General features: G+C 40.9%; 1 protein-coding gene across 13 annotated transcripts in view; it reads right to left on the reverse strand.

Moving 5' to 3' along the window:
* Positions 1 to 311: 311 nt before the first annotated feature.
* Positions 312 to 21,801, reverse strand: part of STAC (SH3 and cysteine rich domain) — a 158,260-nt gene continuing 136,770 nt past the window's right edge. For 12 of the 13 annotated variants that reach the window (XM_066992405.1, XM_066992404.1, XM_066992402.1 and 9 more), the window contains 5 exons: positions 19,179 to 19,243; positions 18,103 to 18,191; positions 14,663 to 14,714; positions 14,393 to 14,530; positions 312 to 4,659 (listed from right to left, as the gene is read on the reverse strand). In XM_066992405.1, the coding sequence (XP_066848506.1) occupies positions 4,561 to 4,659; positions 14,393 to 14,530; positions 14,663 to 14,714; positions 18,103 to 18,191; positions 19,179 to 19,243 (443 nt within the window). In that variant the 3' untranslated portion in view covers positions 312 to 4,560. Of the gene's footprint in view, positions 9,406 to 14,392; positions 14,531 to 14,662; positions 14,715 to 18,102; positions 18,192 to 19,178; positions 19,244 to 21,801 lie in introns of all 13 variants that reach the window. The other variant, XM_066992399.1, reaches the window with a different exon arrangement.

Consider the following 21,801-nt stretch of genomic DNA (forward strand, 5'->3'; position numbering starts at 1 on the left):
GTCGCACTCAAAGAGTTGTGGTCAATGACTCCAGGTGGAGATCAATAACGACTGGTGTTCCTCAGGGGTCAGTATTGGGACCAACGCTGTTTAACGTCTTTCTTGGTGAAATGGACAGTGGGATTGAGTGCACCCTCAGCAGGTTTGCCAATGACACTAAGCTGTGTGGTGTGGTTGGCATGCTGGAGGGAAAAGAGGGACCTTAATAGGCTTGAGAGTTGGGCCTGTGTGAACATCATGAAATTCAACAAGGCCAAGTGCAAGGTCCTGCGTCTGGGCCAAGGCAATCCCAAGCACAATCACAGGCTGGATGGGGAGAACAGTTGATAAGAATCTCAACATGAGTGGGCAATGTGTGCTTGCAGCCCAGAAAGCCAACTGTATCCTGGGCTGCATCAAAAGAAGCATGGCCAGCAGGGTGAGGGAGGTGATTGTCCCCCTCTGCTTTGCTCTTGTGAGACCCCACCTGGAGCACTGCATTCAGCTCTGGGGCTTCCAGCAAAAGAAGGACATGGATGTATTAGAGTGAACCCAGAGGAGTCCACTAGGATGATCAGAGGACTGGAGCACCTCTCCCATGAAGACAAGCTGAGGGAGTTGGGGTTTTTCAGCCTGGAGAAGGCTCTGGAGAGACATTATAGCAGCCTTCGAGAACCTAAAGGGGGCTACAGGAGAGCTGGGGAGGGACTCTTTGTCAGGGAGTATAGTAATAGAATAAAGAGTAATGGCTTTAAGCTAAAAAGGGTAGATTTAGATAAGATATTAGGAGTGAATTCTTTACTCAGAGGGTTGTGAGGCATTGGTACAGGTTGCCCAGAGAAGCTGTGGATGCCCCATCCCTTTTGGTGTTCAAGGCCAGGATGGATGGAGCTTTGGGCAACCTGGTTTGGCAGGGGGTTGGATTTAGATGGTCTTTAAGGTCACTTTCAACCCAAATCATTTTGTGATTCTGTGACTCCATGATTCTTGTGTAGGCTTCTCAGTCTATAATGGCACACGGTGCTATACTTAGTTAATTGAACCTCAACCAATAATTACAGCAAAAAGGTCTGTAAGCAATGCTAAAGGCACACAGTGTTTGTAGGAATAAGTAAGTGTCTTGTTCACCAGTGCAATGAGTCTGCAGCTAAGCATGTACTGCAGCATCTGTTGCTGAAGTAAGTCACCGAGTCAAAGTGGTTGGGTGTAGAGCAAGATGATAATACACTGAGATAGATACTGTGTTGTTTATGGGTGGGAGTAAATCATGACTCAGGCAGCTCATGCTCAACTCATGTTGGTCAAGTCTCCCTAGCGCTTTGAAAATATTCTGTAGCCAGTTTTATGCTGTGATGAGATGTGGAATGGCTTAAAATATGTTCTGATCTGCCAGAAACAAAATTTAGGATGGCTTCAAGACAAAACTTTATGTATGCAGTCTATACATACTACATACTTTACAGAAGAAATACTTTAGAAATGGGTTGCTAAATATGGCAAATGCAAGAGCTGTAGTTTTAAATGGCAATGCTCAGTAATGTCTGTTGCTGATGATTTTACTAAATGCTCTTGAAGGTGGCTAACTGAAAATGATAGAGGTTGATGCAAAGAAACCAAGAAACATACACTTCTATTCTCCTTCCAACCATTGTGTATTCTTTATTAAGCAGAATATTAAATTAAATGTGAACAGCATTCATCTCCTAACGTTCAAATTTTCTGAGCAAATGTCAGATAAATTCCATTCCATCTTCTGTCTGACTTTTAAGTGCTTGTTAATTCAGTACCTATTGCAAACTGCATATGGAAGGAAAAAATATTGGAATACTCATCTGGATTCAGAGTAAGGCATCCAAAATTAACTTGAGGAAAATGCCTTTAATTCACCAAAGTGCTTCAACTTTAAGCATGCAAATAGCCAATGAATCACATGCTTAAAGTAAGAATCATGTATGTGTTTCTTGCTAAATTAGGCATAAATTATGTCTCCACATCAAACAGCAACAAAAACTCAGTAAAAAGGCAAAACAAAATATACAAAGAAAAAGATAACCATGAAAGTTTTGGTTCAGAATCAATGCTTGCTCAGATGTAGTACAGTCCACATAAGGTTTGCTTTGTTTTACTCAATCACTTTATTACTTATTGCTCAGTATCAAAAGGAATCAAACTGACATTAATTAAAGGCCATTGTGAGTTGTAGGTAATATATCATTCTTAGAATAGTATGATGCACATTGTAGGGATAAATTGAAATCATAGAAGACTCAAATAGGGAATCACAGTATGGTGCAATCATGTAAACAATAGCACATATATATAAGTTAATACAGATTTCCTTTGCCTACTTTACAGGCCGGATCAAAAATAGCAAATATTTCAATTCTAACAAACACTTGAGTTTTTTCTTTGAACTGGTGAATATATATATTATATATATATATATATATAAAAAATCTTATAAAGCAGAGTGGATTAACATGTCTCTACTGCTTTCCTCTTGATCTTTAAGGCTTATCAGAATCCTCTGTCCTCCCATTGAGTTTACTGGTACTTCGGAAAATGAGCTGAGCAAACATTCATTGTTTGCCCTGAAGAAAAGCCATTTATAAATTGCTGATATTCTCATAGAGGATGATATGAAATCAGATACTTTTGATCAGCCAAAAGGACATGAATTATCGGTGTAGACCATTTGCACTACAAAGGACGAAGTTTCAGCAGTCAACAGCCCTGCAACTCCTTCCTCTGCAATTAAGTGATACGTAAGAGCTGCAAAACGTGTCTCTGAGTGGCTACAGCTTGATCTACCAAGTGAGCTTCTGGTCATGTGTAGCATTGCTCTGGATTTCTTAAGGCTTTGCATAAGATCAGCTGTTCAACTAGGGCAACCAGACTATGAGACTTGGGCTGTGCAACACAGATTCAAACCGGAAGCAGACTGACAGCATCTTTTTAGAAATTGTGTCAACTTTGCAAAAAGGTTTTTACAAACCTGGCAGCATCTGGATTTCTTTCTGCATTTCTTTCTGGCATTTAGGGCATCCATTAGGGGCCAATTACAGTAGTGTTAAAGACTGGCATTCAATCTCAAACTGGTCAAATAAGGCATGAATTCAGCAGAGAGCTTTGGGATAGGATTTAATCTCAATGTCATAATACATGCTAGGTAGTTTAAATGTATTTGGTGCAATTACATCCAAATACTTGGAAATTAAATTCCCTGTCTTGAAAGATCATAAGGCCCCTGATCTACAACAGGATTGGCACCGGCTGACCTGTGTAATTTGGTGAAGATCCATGGGTCCCATGGGCTGCCCTCTGGGTACCAAAATGTTCATATGCCCAAAACATATTTGAAGGCGGAGGCTTACGCAGCAGACCAGACCTGGCTGCACTGTCTCACTGGGATTGAAAGGATTTATGGGAAGCTCCTGGTGGTTTATGCCAAGGTGGAATTTATGTTAGTGTATTTACTGCTGAATCTGCAAAACTTCTGCTTTAGCAAATGAAAAATATGGCTTTGGTGGGTGAACAAAATGCTAAGACACTTTGTGCCTTTCTGTCACGAGTTCTGGATTTTGGTAATTACAGACTTCACTTCTATGTGCAGTCTGTCCTTTCCTACCATTTTCAGTCTTCCAGGGGGTTAGTTAGCTGCCTGATTTTTTACAAATAGGATTAATATATAAAATCTTTTAAGTGCAATAAACACAGAAAAATATAAAACATTTCAAGTCTGTGTCTCTCTCCCAGCATTTTTTCCCATTTTCTGCCTCACCAGATAAAGGTTCAGGAAACACAGAGGGATGCTTCCAAGCAGGCTTCTGAATTGGAGGACCAGCTATTTTTGTGAGCTATGAGAGCAGCCATCACACCTGATGCAGGCTGAGAGATTTTGTTTGTATACAGAGAAAACAAAGGACACACAAGGGTCGCTACTCTTTCGTGTGGTAAGATGGCACAGAAAGAGAAAGCTGACGACCTCCAGGGCACAGTGCATTTCTTGGACTGACTTTCACATGGTGACTCCAAACTGCTTTGTTATGAGACTAAAAATCAGGATTAAACGCTTAAACTGATCAGTTGATGCTGGGGACAGAACTGTAGAACCACAGCCACACTTTACTACAAGCATTGGACTGAAGTACGAGGACAGGTTGAATGGTATTTCCCCCCTCCTCCCAAATACACACCTCAAAAAGGAAAGCTGCCCAACAGTTACCTATGACACAAGAACAGGACGTGAGTTTAGTTGTTCAGAACAGCTGTCTTTCTCCATCAGGGTCGTAATAGCCATCTTGCACTAGAAATCAGCCCAGACTTCTTTTTCTTACCTTGTTCCTGTTAGTTTCCAAGGACCTCTAATTTTCCTGCTGTTTTCTGACTATATTTTCTTCCGATCATTCCACTTTTCTTATTTCTTAGTGTTGCTGTGCCAGTCTAAATATCTTTTTCTTCTTGTAGTTGCAGTTTTCTCACATTTTCCCTGAACATCTGCAAGATAGCCCATCTGGGTTGACACAGTGTGAGATGAGGCAGACAGGCTTTGCCAACAAAGGGCAAAGTGGGGTGTTGAAATCAGATGTTTTCTAAGATGTCTATGGGGACAAAACCTTTCTTCTTCCCACTGTATACTTTGATAAAGCCGTTGTGTTCCTTTTCTGAAGTCACGCAAATCTGAATGCAAAAAAGGTACAAAACCAAAAAACTCTTTGCCGTGATCAAGAGACAAATTATTACACGCTATTTATCAGGTGGGTTAGACACTCTGCTAGTTATTTCTGTAAGCATAAGAATCTTTTTTTTAATTCTCACTGCTTTGACAAGAAACTTGAACTCATGTATTCAGAACATTACCTCTCCCCCTGCCTCCCTGAAGTGCCACATATGCATGAGAGACATCAAAATCATTAACAACCTTGTAGCAGATCAAAGATTTTGAAGCTTGAATTATGACTTCAACCTACTCTAACTATCATGATTTACTTGTCTGTATATAAGAAGTGTGGGTAATTCAGACCTCAGGCTACCTGGCTCCCTCAACAGTTGGTGTTGAAAATAAACATGATGCCAAGGTGTGTCACACATAGTAGCTGATCTGAATGCAGGCATATTCTTTTTGGCATGTTTAAAGAGCCCAGGCACTTCTCAGATGGACAATGGGTTATGTTACTCGTCTCTCTCACCAACAGGCGTCTGTGTCTGTTTTGAATACCAAAGTATGTGATCTGAATACAGCTCTGCAAATGTGTTTGTACAACACATGCTCCTAATGGAGGCAATTATGGTGGAAACCGTATGGTCTTTACAATAGTACAAATACGACATCAAGGTAAAGGTTTGCATTTCCTAAAGACCTTTGTGAACTCAGATATTTCCATTTTAGTGCTTATCCTAGGGCATGTTTGATAACATCTGAGCTATTTGAAAGCAGAGGTACTGAGCACATGAACATCGAGGCACACAGAATTAAGAATTGATTTCAAACTTCCGTTCCAAAGAAGTATGTATTTCCTATTAATCAACTATGACTAAAAATAGACAGAAAACTGATTTTGCTATTGAAACCAACTCACTGATTTCTCATGATGCCAGGTCTTTTAAGCATTCTGTCTGGACTAACAATCACAAATGCTCTGTCTGATAGCTATTTACAGTGTTTAATTATAATAATTCAGAGAGTATGAAATGAACAAAAATGGCTCTAAAATGTTCCTGGCTAAATTAATTTCAGCATGACTGTTACAGACTGCATGGTGATACTTAAATACCACATCTGAATTCTGGGCTGGATTGTCCTCCTTTTGTCACACATATAAAATTTACTAGCAATACTAATGCTGTCAATGAGAAATGAGCGGTCTTAAGATGGAGCTGAAGTTGCTTCATATTTGCCACCTCCAGTATTTGGAAATGGTCAGGTGCATTTCTGTAGCTACAAACATGGGTTTGGAAAGCAAATGTACTCTTTAATATTCTTACTTAAGCTACCTATGTAATTCTAACTGAATTGCATCCCTGGGGCAGAATGACTGGTCTGTGTCTCTGAGAAAGACTGTGGAAACTTCAATGACAACAGAAGAAGCCTACAAAAAAACCCACCAGACTATAAGAATGACTGAGCACAGCAGAGAATCCAAAAACCACTTTGGTTGAAAGAGATAAGGTAAGATATATTCAGAAATAACTTAACTGGGATCTAGTATTATAAAGTTACTTCCCATTCTTTCATCTATTTTTTCTGTTTCTGAAAAAGAAAGAAAGAAACAAAAAACACACAAAGAAAACAAAACAAACAATTGCTCAGATCCTCACTGTTGGCTGAACTTGTCAACATCTGCCCTCAGGATTTTTTATCCACCAGTCAGCCCTGAGCAGATGGGGGGACACAAGCAATCAGGAAACAATCCTTCAAGCTGTCCAGTCATTTATAATTTTCTGTCCCTTCTGACGAAGGTCCCTTCATCAGGGTCAAGAATAGCATCAGCCCTTCTACTGCCTCTGGAGTACTGCCCAACAGAAAATGGAGCAGCATTTTTCTTAGGAGACCCTCTTCTTGCTGCTGTATTTCCTTGCAGTTCACGTACTCGAGCAGCTAGGGTTGAAGTAGGTTCACCTTCCCACTTCCTCATATCTTCCCCGTGGTCATGCAGATAAAACCACAAGGTATCATGTGGTGTGCGTCTTGGGTACTCTCTCCCTCAAGCAGGAAAATACTGATTCTTAGTGGCTGAAATATCACTCTGTCTGGATGAGGAGGGATATGCTCATTCTACGAGATGGTCAAGCCTTTGGGAGAGTTTCTCCACAGCTGAGACACAGGCCCATAGCGGAACAGAGAGATTGTCCTCATATTTTTGAAGCTGGCAGGACAGAGTATACACTGTTGGTCCCATCCCATCATCCCAATTAAATACTGCCAGCGTACTGGCATGTGATGATGGTGCACTTCGCACAAATTTATGCCACATTGATGCTGTGCACTGGACTTCATTGGGATCCTTAGGTATCTGGGCATTGTCCAAATCACTATAAACCATCTCCAGCACAGCTAATTCCCACAGATGCCGGAGACCTTTATCCATAGTGGTCCACTTACCTATTTGATATACAATATCTTCCTTGTGGGGATACCTTTCTTTCACACCTGCCAGGAGTTGCCTCCAGAGGCTGAGAACCTGTGTCTCTCTCCCAGTTCCTTTGTCAATTACCATTTCTCTAGAGAGGGACCCCAGCTGCTTGGCTTCATTGCCTTCTAATTGTTGGCTATTGGTCCTGGTGTCCCAGCATCAAAGCAGCCAGGTGAGGATGTGTTCACCTGGGTGTTAACCATAATCTTTTTGTATTTCTCGCAACTCACTCAGGGATAGGGATCGGGTGGTTTCTGTTTCCTTTATGATTTCCATCTCTTCTTCCTGCTGTTTTTGTGATGGCTCCGCTTTAGAGGTGCCTGCCTTTTCCCCTTCTCCCTCCTTCTTAGAAGAGGCTTCTTCCCTTACTAAATGAGCTGACTTCCGTTTCCATTGTTTTGACTTGACTATGGGGACGACTGATACCACAGTCGGTTGGTCCTCTGGGTCAGCCACAGCGTGTGTTATCTGGTCATCAGATTCAGAGACCTCCTCCCTCCCTTGAGGGTGCTGTGCAGCGTTAAATAGTGTTTGATAGGCGTAAGCCAGGACCCAGCACAGTGCTGCAAGCTGTCGTTCTCCGGTGTTGTCAGGGTCAGGGCATACGACTCTCAAACATTCTATCAGGTTTTTAGGATTTTGCACTTGTTCAGGGGTGAAGTTCAAAACTATTGGAGGAGACACCCGTGACAGGTACCTGCCTATATCTTCCCACACACCTTGCCACCCGACTGTTTCGGGACAAATTCCCGGGTAAGCTTTCTAAAGAGTTGATAAATCTTACAGAGAGGAGGAAACCCATTATTCAGAATTAGAAATAGCAATATATGAGTGACACATGGATATTCAAAATACTCAAAAACTGTTGTAATTATCCCACTGTGTAAGAAGGAGGAGGTGCCATTCCTGATATTATTCATAAACTGACTTCCAGATGAGGAAAGGAAGGCAGTGTGATTCTGAATATTCTCTAAAAGATAGTTTCCACGAGACCCAAATGATAACAGTGCAGAGCCTGAATGCCAGATTAAACTCAAGGCCAGTGCTTGGCAGCACAGCAAATTAAAAAAAAATGAACACAGACTGTAGCACACTCTCAGATCGGATATAGAGGAGAAAGAAGAACATGACACAGACTACATGACACATGATCAAACAAGCAAATATTAACAGGACACTGAACATGGTGACTAGCAAGTAAGTGTGTTAGTTGTAAGAGTTTTAATCAATTCTATTGTTATCTCAACCCTTACAGCCCCACGTTGGGCGCCAAAAAGGACTGTGGTGGTTTTACCATGCTAGGCAGCTGAACTCCACCACAACTGCACTCTCACTCCCCCTCCTTAGAAGAGGAGGGGAAGAAGTAAAGGAAAGAACAACTCATGGGTTGAGATAAGGATAATTTAATTAAAGGGAAAAAATAATTATTAAGGAAAGAGTATTATTAATTAAACAATTTAACTAAAGGGAAAAAAGGGAAAGGGGAAACGGGAGGGGGAAAGGGAAAACAAAACAAAACAAAACAAGTAAAGGCTGTGTGGATGTGCAGAGGAAAGAAATTATTCTCTGCTTGCCACAAATGAGCGATGCTTGACCACGTCCTTGAAGCAGGGCCTCAACACACGTAGCCGGTGTTTGGGAGGACAGACATTTTCGCAACAAGAGCCCATCCCTCCCCTCTTCTTCCTTTTCCTACCTTTTATTGCTGAGTGTGACATCATATGGTATGGAATATCCCTTTGGTTGTTTTAGGTCAGCTGCCCTGGTGATGTTCCTTTCTCACTTTTTTGCCCACCCCCTAGGAGGGTTAGAGAGAGTCCTGATGCTGTGCCAGCACTGCTCAGCAGCAGACACAACACTGGTGTCATACCACTTATGTTCTAGCTACAAGTGCAGAGCACAGCATTGTATGGGCTGCTGCAAGGAAAGTTAACATCCCAGCCAGACCCAGTACACCAGGTCAAGAGGTCTTCTGTTTGTCTCTAGGAATGACAGGGACACCATGAATTTCTACATCTGCTGCTGTCTGTGCACTGACGTCCTTGTCTAAGTGAGCTCTGTGGGTGGAAATGATAAGTAATTCAGGTTTCATGCTCATTTTTGCATAGTGCAAATGATAATGACAGGTTTTATATCAGCAGCTTCACAAGCTTTTGGACCAAGAACACCAGCGTGTTTTACATATGTCATTTATTTAGGGTTTTAAAGTTGACGTGGATGCATAATGGGCTGTGCTCGGGTTGTAGGTCCTTGCAGAATTTGTGTGCCACTCAGTGTCTCTGAACGAATGTCCCTGTTGAGAAAGACTGGCATCAGTGCAAATCAAAGAGATGGAAAAAAAGACCCCTTTTGCTTCAAGCCTAGCTCTCAAGAGCAGCATCTATTGCAGGGGAGCACAAGAATAACTGCAGCTTCACTTTCTGAGCTGGGTTTGTGTCAGCAGTGCAGCTGATTTTCAAAGGCAGCTGAGTCATGCTTTTAGAAATTCAGCTCCTTTTAGAGTACTTCAGGATGTACGGTGTGGGGACCTAAAGTAATTCCCAGGCAGTGAAGTGAAAAACCAGATACCAAAGAAGCACCCTGACTAATCAGAAGAAGACCTGAGCCTGTTGGATCCCCTAGGCTGCAATCCTGCCCTGTTGAGCCCAGCCTCAAGGTTGGGAGCCTGTGCCTGTGTTTAAGTCCATTCCCAGGCTCTCCTCAGGTGGCTGGATCAGACGTACACATAGCTGCTTATGTACATGTACCTGAAAATTACGCCTTTTGAAATTTGGGTGACTGGATGTTGGGGGATGCCTCGGGGACAGCAAGGCTGACAGCTCTGGTTTAGAGGCTATGACCATCACAACAGCAGAGAACTGTTTGCAGTCACTGCAGAACCTGACTGGGAGATGCTTTCTGCAGTGGGGCTAGTTTATGTCAGTAATATTTAAAAACTCCATCCATTGCAAAAAGTTGCACTGACCTTTACGTAAACGCACAGTCCACATTTGGATAAGGCAGTTTCTGATTGGCAATCTTGTTACAAATGGCATGGTTTGGGGTTATTTCTGTTGCACAAGAGCACTTGTGCAATTTAAGATCAATTGTGTTATTTAATCACAAAGAGCTAATCCCTAAAGTGGTTTATATTTGTGAGCCTGTAAACATCAGAAGAGCTGCCAGTGAAGGGTGAGAGTAGTTTTTTTTGTTTTTGCTTTTAAGAGTTTATTTCCTTTATTTAAATAGGATGTTAGAAGAGGAGTGAAAACATTTAGACAATAGACTATTATGACTTCTTTAAAAGTAAGGATGACCAAAAATCTTAGAAACATTTTAAGAGAGATGCTTTTCCAAACCCTGATGATACATTACATATAACTTTTCAAAATGGTGACTTTTTTTTTTTTTTTTTTTGTGAAAAGAGGTCAAAACAGAGCCTGTACATATGCAAAGAAACATTTGTATAATATGAGGTTATGAATTCAGGCAGACTAGAGCAAAAGTTACAGGCTGGAGAAAACTTTTTATGTCCAAGTGAAGCTGCAATCACAGCTGGAAACTATGCAGACAGTATTGTGTGTGGGACAGCTTAAAAACATCAAAAACAAACAAACAAAAAAAAAACCATAAAATGGCCGGTTTTGTTTTCCCTGTTAAGAATCCTGCTTTATTGATAGCAGGGGCTAAGTCTGCCTCTCTCTTGCAGATTTCTGATTGAGCCCAGTGGTGTCCAGTCACCTTCTGCATTGGTTTCAGGAACCACAAGTCTGCCAGTGAACCCTAAACTCCAAGATGCTGGTGTCTCTGAAGCAGTACACTTCTTATTCCCCAGGCTGAGTTCCATATTCCATAATGAAATTTTCAAGGAATCCTTTGTGAAGACTAAACCATGCATATTGCACAAGATGTGCAAATGTGCTGTTTTGTTTTTCGCTTAGTGCTGTTCTCCTGGAGTATTGGCTTTGCCAGAAAGGTCCGCATGAAGCTGAAACCCAACATGTTCTTCACAGGACATGAAAATGCCAAATGATTCCAGACAAAGCCTCACCCACTGTGTTTCAAACTTTGAAAATGGCTCTGCTTGCCTGAAATGGCTTTTTTTTAGGTGTTGTTGATGTGCTTATATTCCTTTGTGTAAAGAATACCCATCATTTTTTGCCTTTTGCTTTATAAGTCTAGACTCTTAATCTGAGAATATTCATGTAAGGTACAGAGGAGATGATAGAGAATTACAGTATAAACCATGGATGTTATCAAGCAATATACTGAAAATTCATATTACTGTCACTGAATGTTTTTTCCTGTTGGTATATCTTGCCTGCCTTCATTGTATGAATGGCTCTGGCCCCCTCTAAAAGCCCTGCAGAATTTTCCCCAGTGAATTAAAACAATAAAATGAAGGTTATCTGCCATGAGTATAGTTACGGGAATTTATTAGATGAGTTAATGAGTTTTTCTAGCTTAAGTGAGACTTGACAGGAATTGGTAGCAATGAGTGATCTCTCCTTCTTGCTCATCTGAAACAAGCCAGTGCTTTGCACATAGTACATATATTGTGCTCACGGGGCTCTGGACACTGTGCCCAGAGAAAGCTAAAAAGCCTGCTTATATCCCACAGATATTTCCCAAATGGAAATGGAATTAAAAAAAAAAAAAAGTGATTTTTTTTTTCCAGAAGTCCTATTCAGATGATTTTTTTTTAAACTTTCTATGCATTCCATGCTGTTCACCTCTCCGAGCAGGATAAATAAATGATGGGAAAATAAAGGACAGAAAATAAGAGAAGTGTCTGAAGAAAGAAGGAAGGAAAATTGTCTTTGGAAATATAACATAAATTTTTAAAGTACAAAATTCCCAGTAAAAATTGTCTTTTTTTTTTTTTTCCACAAGAATTATTTTTCCACAACAAAGGAAAAGTCGTTCTGCTGAAAAAAAAAAAAAACAAACAAACCTAATTGTGCCGTTAAGGAAGTGATCTCTGAGGCAGGCACATGTCCTGCAGGCTGGGTCGTGGAGTCCTTGTGGTCCTGCCTCCATGCTGCAGCTGCATGCTGGTCCTGTGCAGGCTGCCAGCTCCCACTAGGGACTACTATGGAGCCCAATCCCTTCATGGAGCTACAGGGGAAGGCAAATGACTGTCTGGAACTCATATCACTTAGAAATTACTCAAAATGTCTTTGAAGCTCCTTCAGTGTCCCCTCTTTGCATAATTTGTGTGAGGATGGAGCAGGCTTTGTTGGCTCCACTCCTTTTCTCTCAGTGCCCTGCACTCAAATGCTGGTGCAGCCTGATCTTTGTCCCCTGTTTTACACCAAACATTATTTCCTTTTCTTCCTCTGAAGCCTCACCCATGTGGAGCAAGAACATGTTAGCACTCACTTTCGCCCTCAGCATTTTTATGGATTTGAGATAGACGGGGTTAAATAAGTTTGCCAAAAAAAGGAGGGAGTAGACAGACAGGATGGATTCATCCCCTTTTTACCTCCAGCCCTACCACAGACAATAATTGACTCAAGATTGTGAGCTCCTTTGTAAACCTATTAAGAACTAGGGACAATCTGAAGCCCTTGTGTTCAGATGCAGCTGCCAGACCTTCACACTTAAAAACTGTGGTCTTGTGAGAAATGAGGCAAGAAACTGTGCCCTTGCTGTCTGCAGAAGCAGCCACACTAATGGAGAGAATATGGTACGCCCACTGACAAGGAAGGACTCAGACTGTGACCATTCCCTCATGCTGGCACACCAATTCAACATTCTCATTTCCCCAAGCTTTGCCTTTGTGCTTGGTTTATACTAGTGCACAAAGGGTGCCAAACCTACAGTTCTGCTTTGGTAATAATTTTCCCTCTGCGTGTGTGTATATATAAACAATCAGAAGAAGAGCTGGGTTAAAAAAAGAGAGAAAGAAAATTAGGCACCTTATCTCTTTCTAGCAACTTCAGGGCTGCCCAATGTAACAAGTGCACAGGAGCAGTTAAAATATATTCTGGTTACTGTATTGCTATGCCTTCCTTTAAAAGCTGCATACACCCAAGAACTGTTAGCACTTGTACGTTTTGCTATGCCACAAGGCAGCTGCAAAAGTACAAGTTAACCTTACCTCCCCCTGTAGTGAAACATTACAGAGGTTCTGCATGAAAAAAATTATGGGCCTGGAGTCCACTCTGGTTTTTGCCCTACTTGTATTAAAATCAGTGGCTTTCCAGGCACTGTAAGGCAACCACCTCGTGGTAATGTGACATAAATTACCTGAGGAAAGGAAATGCCTAATGAAGTGGAAGAAAGCTTGACTTGACAAGACACAGTGAGAAAAAGCTAGCTTCCTGTTTCATCCAGGTGTTGTAGAACCTAGGCTGTACATGGCCGTTAGTCAGCAGTCCTCCTATTTACATGAGCTTATGCCCCAAACTTGACTGTCCCTTACTACAGATTTTGAGCTATATTCTTCTCTCACTTTACCCCAGCAAGCATTTATTGCAACATCACTAGACTTGACACCTGGATGTATTAAAAGTCCAGTAAAAATTGTCTTTAAAAATGTACTTAGAATCAGATCAAAGGCACATGACAAAATGGTGGCCATAGCTTTTATGTTGTGAGCCCACTGAAACAGCACAAAGTAGAAGAAGCTGCTGAAAATTCAGCAGGATGAATGGACCCTGCAAATCTTCTCTGTTTGTGGTGTACTATAATTCAGAGCAGCACTTGTAGTTTAGAATAAATTATGACTTGTAGAGAGGATGTGTAAGTGGCATCACAAGCAATTAATGATTAGGGATATTTTGTAACCAGTGAGTAAGGGGTACATTTAAGATTCAGAAGTTTGTTCAGTGCTGTCTTAACTCTGCTCCTGCTGAAGCTGAAACAATACACTGTGCTAAATATTTAGGTAAAGTCTGGGGAGGGAGCTAATGTATTTTATTAGATTAGCTCTAATTGTGTGGAGAAAAGCAGACCATTTGTCAGGCCCTCAAGGTCTATTTCTAAGACTCTGTGTTTTCAAGATGTTCTTCTGAGGTCAGCAGGTGAGTGACATGTAAAGCATCTTTATGAACATCTGTGAGACTGAAAATTTAGGCCACAATAGGCAGGGAGTATGTGTTCACACAAAGCCAGTGCTGCTCTTAGCTGGTTGCTAGACTATTACCACATCAATAAAAAAGCTTGAATATGTAGTTAAATTGCAATGAACAGTATCTGCTTGTGCTCAGTTTAGACAGCTTTCCCTCCAGTCACATCAGACTGCTGGATGCTTAAGTCTCGTGGGGATCCAGCCCAGGGGATCCCCATGCAGTTACCTGGTTCTCTTTCAGAGTTATCTGTCCCTGCTCCTTGCAGCCAATGAATGTCCTGATACACCTGTAAATCTTCTCATCATGTTGCACTCTCTGAACAAAGTTAGCAGGAAAAAATCCAGTTCTGTCATCAATTTTGCCCTGTAGAGAAAACATATTGACAGAAGAACCTTATTAACACTTGGAGCTTTAATAAAAGTTCAGCATTGAAAATAGCATATTTTTTTTCCCTCTGGAAACAAGATAGATAGATACAAAATAATTAGCACATACCTTCCACCAGTCTTCACTGGAGTCTTCCAGAAGAGTGATCATATCCCCTGGCCTGTATTTAGAAGAGGGAAAGTGGATTAAGATAACTCAATAGCTATGCTGCATCAGCTTCCACAATTAGCTTCTAGTAGGAAGGTGGTCCTTCCTTGGTCATTTTATCTGAGCATTTACTGTAGGTAGACTCAATGAGGCAGCAAGGTTTTCTTAAATCAGACTCAGTAATGTAGGAAAAGAGTCCGTATACTGAGGCTAGATCTTTACTGGGAGACAACATCTTCTGTGAACTGGAATTTTTTTTTCCTGTTTAATAATAAAGTGTTTAAAATACAGTCTCTATTTGTTACAGGCATTGTCTTGTTACTTCAAGACATTTTCCGCTGTTGGGACACACTACTTTATCATCTGTGTTTTCAAGCTGTGATTGCAGAAGGAAGGCAGCAGGAGAATAGTTCTATTTAACTGACAAAGGCAATTAGTCAGCAGGAAATATAATTCTGCCCAGGAATGTCTTTTTGATTTGAATGGGACATATTTACCTTTATAATGCATGGTGCAGGGTTGTAATTGCTAAGTATCAGCATCCAGCTGACTAGTTCCAAAGCAGAGCTAGGAGAATAATTTGGCTGGAAATGCTAATAGTGAAATGTACTGAGCTGATTTTTTACAGGTAGTTGAACAGTCATTAGACCTCCTTCCCCCCACTGGTAGCACTTCGTCAATGTTATTATGTAATTATAATAGTGCTGTGTTGTAGAAAATAAGTGGCAGCCCATTTGCAAATGGATTAACCTCAGAAATCTGTCTGCTTGATAAGAGGTATCTCTTTGATCTTAAAAAAATAAATGGTTGACCCCTAATTATTCAGCTTTCCTTGCACACCGTGTTAGGATTATTGTGTCACTGAGGTATCAGCAAAAGAGCTTGCATCACATCTGAAGTAAGTGATGAACAGAGGGTCCAATTTAATGGGCTCTCACAGAGTACACATAGAAGATACGGTTTTCTCCAGCTGGAGGTGGGGGTAGCAGTGGACCTCTGGTCTACTTGCCCAACAGTTATCACTGCTGCTTATGAATGGCTAAACAGGCATTTAGTCTTTCCTCTAACACTGTGGGATCTGAACCAGAATGTTCTGGTTTCAAAGAAAGGTGTTAATTAATAGGCAAGAGGATGGGATTTTCCTCAATCCTTCCTCAGGAAGCTGTTCCACTGTGTTTGGAATAATTAAATGTTACTGCAGTGAGAAAGGAAGCTAGAGAAAAAGCATGACTTGGTACCCCTGTGGTAAAAGATTTCTTCCATGGTAAAGGACATCCAAGTCCTTTATTCCAGTCAACATTTAATATAAAATACTTAGGTTTTGAATGAGCCCAACTTGTCACTTCAAAGCAAATAGGCTGTAATGTCACTGGTGCCCTTACACTGCAACGGGGAACATTTTCAAATAGAAGGATTTAGGGAACTCCATCCTCCAAACACCTTCCAACCTTGTGGATACAAGAAAAAATAAGAAAAAAAGACAACACAAAAAACCAAACACATTTCAGGCTGTCAGAGAAAGAGGGCAACTAAACCTAAAGTTTTCCGTGTCAGTGGTCTGAACACTGAGATTTTACATGCGAGACCTGCAAAGTTTACTTTCTGATTATTTTAGTACAGGACTAACAGATGTATCTAATCTCCCCAAAGGATTCACAAATAGAAGTCTCAGGTGAATCTATATTACTTTTACTGCCTAGACTTAGGCTGCTAAGTGCCTGAAAAGAGGCAACCTGCTTGGTGATTACTGCTGGCTGAAATGTCTCTCTGGCCTTATCCTTCTTCACAGCCCTGGACAAGTTGTCTGCTCAACATCAGTGCTCTAGATTTCAGTAGGTGCCAAGATAGGTGCTCATCACTTCAGAGTCTGAAACACAGGGGTGCATGTCTCCAGGACTTGCTCTAGGCATTGTAAAATAAGGCTGTCTCCTAGAATAAGATTATTGTTGGGATATCCCATTTTGCTTATGCGACAGTTTTGGAAAACCATGCTGGCTGCTCCTGCTGTTGAAAAAGAAATCACAGCTGTGTCAAATACTAATTACTGATGTCATCAGGGCTGGCACCTCTCAGCTGCAGCAGTCTGCCACCCATTGCATCCCCTCTGACATGAGCTCAGATTTCCAGAAATCTCCCCTAACTCTTCATCTCAGCTCAGCTCCTTCCCCTGCTAGTTCCTGTCATTCTGTTAGGCAGGATCAGTGTCCAACTGGTCCCTGACTCGGGGTCCCAGGACAGGGTATGTCAGTCTTAACAATGCTGCTATGCTGAACCCATCTCATGTGGGTTAACTCAACTATGTTAAATGAAAAGTCATTCAAACAACCTGAATCCTGCCTGGCTCTGCAGCCACCAAACAGCATTTTGGTGCTATTGGCTATTGGCAATGTGTATGTAATAGTGTTAATCCATCCATTACTAATTTATGGCCATGGAACAAACAACATTGCTGTAGCCAAGTGACACAAGTCCAAATTGTGACTGGTGTCTCAGAGGAAGAATTGTCATGCCTAAAGAAATGCTAACAAAGCAGACTGATAGGGAAGCTTGTTATTTCTGCCTTACATCCCACCCATTCTTTCCAGAGCAATGAGAAGCTGGAGCTCGGAACACCAAAAAGGCTTTCTGTGAAGGAGGTGCTGACAACAGGGACATTTCTCTAGCAATTCCCTACATTCTGTGGCATGTGCATGATTATTTGCATGCAGGGGATTCCTTGAGGAGAGTTGACACATTTAAAGTCAACAGCTATAGCAAGGTCTTGCAAAATGTGAGGAGCACGAGTCAAGCTAATTGTACCCGAAGGAAACATGCCCTTACACTTCAGTGGGTTTGGATTAGACCTTGCAGTGCTAGCAACTGATGCAGAATTGAGGCAGAAGTGTTAAAAATTATAATTAACAAGGTTGTTTTGCAAAGCTTAGAACGCATCTTTCTGATGAAAACACTGCCATCCAGCAGCTGGACATCATTTTTTTTTTTTCTCAGATATAATCTGAATATGAGGGAAAATTATACAGGACTATTAAAATGTTCAGCATTAGCATGAGAGCTGGTGAGGAATTCCTAGCTGAAAACTTCTGTTTGAAAAAAAAAAAAGTAACTGAAAACTGAATGCTTTCTAGCTGAAAGTCATCTTCCTCCTGATGTAGGTGTCCTTGAAACATTTTATCTGTTGTGTCCTTGCCAAAAAATTGGTCGCCAGTTTTGTTTCTATGAGACTGTGAGTGGTTTCTATGAGTGGATACCTATATTAAAAAAATGTCTAGAGCAAATGTCAGAATAAATTCTCCCTTCTTCCAAACACCCTCTCTCCCCTATCACCTCCCTAAGTCATATGTAGCCATATGAGCCTCAGTTTGCTTGGGTCAAATCAACTAATAAATATTTTGGGACTTTACCTCATCTCTAAGTCTTCATTTTCTTGTGGTACAAATTTGTACAAGGCAACATAAGTGTTCATTTGTAGCGTGCTTTTATAAAATGGTCCCTTTAAGAAAAAAGATAAAGAGAAAATGTAAATATCTGTCCTTCACAGAGTTAGAAATGAGGTGTAACATGTACCGATATCTGGTGCTTATTGACGTGTAGGAAAACTCAGGAATTTGGTTGACTTTGTCACAGTGAGGAACCAGAGCCTGGTCTTCCAAGAGATGAGCCAGAATCTCACTGCTTTCACATCTTGGAGGACTGTCACCCAGAAACACTGTGAGCCACTAAGGCAGTAAATGTCTTCATGTATATGACACAAGATTCTTTGAACACCAAAATCCAATTTCAGGCTTCCAGAGGAGACAAGCAGAAATCTGCACAAGTTGGTCTTTTGGGCAAGCTCTTAAAAATGAGTCTGTCTTTTGCTCTCTGTTAAAGTATGAATGTTGCAAGTCCAGTAATATATTACTGGCATTATATGATGTGTCTATTATACAGTCCTCTTTATGGATGAGCTAGAGCTGTGCAATGCATAGCTCCAGTGAGCACAGAAGGAAAATCACTTTCTTAAACAGAAAGCTGTTTGCACTGAGCTTCCCATGGAGAAGACTCTCTCACCTCCTCTTCTCCACTGGAAATCTGGAGCAAAATAAAAAGCACCTAAAACAAACCCCAGGTAATTTTTCAGATTGTGTCAGGCCTGTGATTTTTATGTTACTGCAGTTCTGTTGTAATGACATGGCCTCCACAGTGGATTTTTTGTGTTCACAATGTCAATTTGTAATAAACAGAAGAAAGAACACAAAAGGCTCCATAATGGGTCAACCAAAGAGGCATCCAATCCAGTATACTGCTTCCAACTGTGGTCAGTGGCCCAGAAATGGTATAATTATGTGATAGTCAGATACTGATGCTTCCCGATAATAGTGCCCCAGAAGTCGCACTACAATTCCACAGCCTAAGGTAAATTCACAGCTGTCTGTAAAAATAAGCTTTATATATGTCTTCCCATTCCCATTGCATTCTCAGAAAAAAATGCCCATACCAGGGAATGTATATTTTTTGGTTCTTCTCCAAAGTGTTCTGTGCCATTTTCAGAATATGTAAACACTGAAATAAAGCAAACACATGACATTTTAGGAATAGGTTAAGGCTCTTGACCTCATCAGAACCAGCTTAATTTTGTTAAACTCTGCCTTTCCCCCCCTTACTTTCTTTGATCCCCTGTGCTCTCCTCTGAACCTTTTTATACCCCCAACAAAACCAGGTATCCCACTAACCTTGGCCCATGGCTCGAAACAATCTCTGTCCTGAACAATTTACAATCATAATAAATAAGCCATTTTTATCAGATGAATATGCATAGGTACAGCATAGAACCTAAGTCCCCCAATTTCATTGCTACTTAAAGCCCTGCAGCCTTTTCTTCATACTCAATGCTGCATTTTCATGTTTAGGACCAGCAGGATTTCCATTTAAAAGCAACTGCAAAACCTGATGACCACACATGAGTGATACTGAGAGAAGTTTGTAGCCAACCCTGCTTCTGGACCCTCTGTCCCTGAATGTTTGAGAGGCATTACCCTCTCTCTCCAGTAGACCCTGCCTGGGGACACTAGATATGCTGCCTCTCCTTCTGATTTCATAGGGCTACTTGAAGTGCCTTTAAGTCAAGATGGGTTATATGAGGCACAGGCCTGTAAGTTTGGAAATTTGCTTCTAAGTTACTAAATCAGAAACTTATGGAATAAGCCACAGAGGCAGCATCTAACAGTACATGATACTGATCAGTTATGCTGTATTCCTCCTCTTGCTCAACATTCTGCCATGAAAATGTATTACTGTGGCTATTCTAAATTGCCAATGACCAAGTAAAGAGTCTTTGAAGAAGTTTTAGGAGTTAAATAGTAAGGATCCTTTAGAATAGACAGTTGTATTTAGATCTTGAAAAAATGTAGTGGTCCTGTAAAAGGGGAAAGATAGATAAAATGGCAGACAGCATGCATGAGAAAGACTTCATACAAAAAGACTTCATACACACAAAAGCACATATACTCCTATAAAATGTAAGACAATTTTGAAGCCATAAAGTCCAAACGGTGAATGTGAAGGCTGCATGTGAGCTGACACCTACAGCTTTTAACCCCAAAAATGCCTTATGCTGTCTCCAGGTGGTGTGACTGTGGCTGACCTGGAGGCCTCACTGTTCACTTCACCAGGTCTTGTCACAGAGGGACACTGACCCTGCACACTGTCACCAGCACCAGAAGGGAAAACCTTAAGAAAAAAAAAACACTTTGCAAAATATTCTAACAGAGAGAGGTATACAGGTATCTGGCATGTGTACAAAGGGGTATAAAGTGCTCTAGCAATGTTTAAATCCTACTCAAATTTCTATGTCTTTCTTTTAATTATTATTATTATTATTATTATTATTATTATTATTATTATTATTATTATTATTATTATTATTATTTTGGTAGAGGAAAAGGAGATAGGGAAGCAAATTGAACAAGTCCTGGTAAATGAGTTGAGTAACCGGGAGCACTTTGGACTTGCAGAAAGTCTTTCACCAGCGGAAGTGGAAGTACTGCAGCAAAGCAGCATGTTCAGGGTAATTTCTGCTCAGTGACAGAAAATAAAGCCTGGTTACTAACATGTCTTGTGAGCGGTGGTGCTGACCCAGATGGTGGGGAGGGGTCATGGACCATATCCTTGTGTATGCAGAGAAGTGCCCACCAGACCTGGCTTTGCCAGGAAGAAGTCCCATATTTCCTGAAATCCCTGTTGATAACAGGCTCATACATACCATTTAAAGTACATTTTAGCCTGTGGGACTTCTGTTACAGATGATAATTCACAGTAACGATGGAGTGTAACTGGCTTAGAGGAGGCTGAAGGGCTGGAAATTAAGTATGCCATCTTACAGTTGTAAACTAGGTAGCTTTGCTATATAGTTCGTGTGCCAGGGCCTGAAAGACACCATCTTCCCTTGAAGTTACTGTCATATGTCTATAGGATTGATTACATTGCCATCCATGTGCTGAGTTCTTTCTGCTGTTTGCTGTCCCCATTGTTGCCATTAAACAAAGAGGCTCAAATGTGCATATTCCTAAAATCTGATTTCCAGAAGTCAGCTTTTTTTTTTTTTTTTTTGGAAAGAAAAGAAGTGGAATGGACCTGATTCATCAAGGCATTACTGTGGAACCACCTGCTAAAGAGGCAGTGGACAACTGAGGAAAAAGGAGTGGTGAATCACCCTGTAGCAATATTCTGAATTTACTTTGTTAAATTTTTAATCTCTGTTTAGCTCATGGTCTCTGGATATTACTAGGAGGCACTTGAAAAAAAAAAAAAGCAAACAAGAAAAAAGAGGGATTTTGACAGTCTGAAAATGATTTTACAGTTTCCATAGTTTGTGCAAATAGTGCGGGCAGTTTATTAAAAATCTACCAAGGGGAAATTTTTGGAGTGACTTATGCATAATTTATACCCTAAGCCTCTGAAGGATGGACTGTAAAAAAGCCAGTAGTGATCAAAGGAATTGTTAATGTGCCGTGGAAGTTATTTGGAGGTTTGACACATGCTTGGTTTTTAAACTAACCTCTTCGAGTAAGTTCCTTGAATGCCTCTTAGTGCATTCAGTGAAGGCAGATCTCACAGTAAAA

The sequence above is a fragment of the Anser cygnoides genome, chromosome 2, assembly GCF_040182565.1.
Source record: "Anser cygnoides isolate HZ-2024a breed goose chromosome 2, Taihu_goose_T2T_genome, whole genome shotgun sequence".
Lineage (NCBI taxonomy): Eukaryota > Metazoa > Chordata > Aves > Anseriformes > Anatidae > Anser > Anser cygnoides.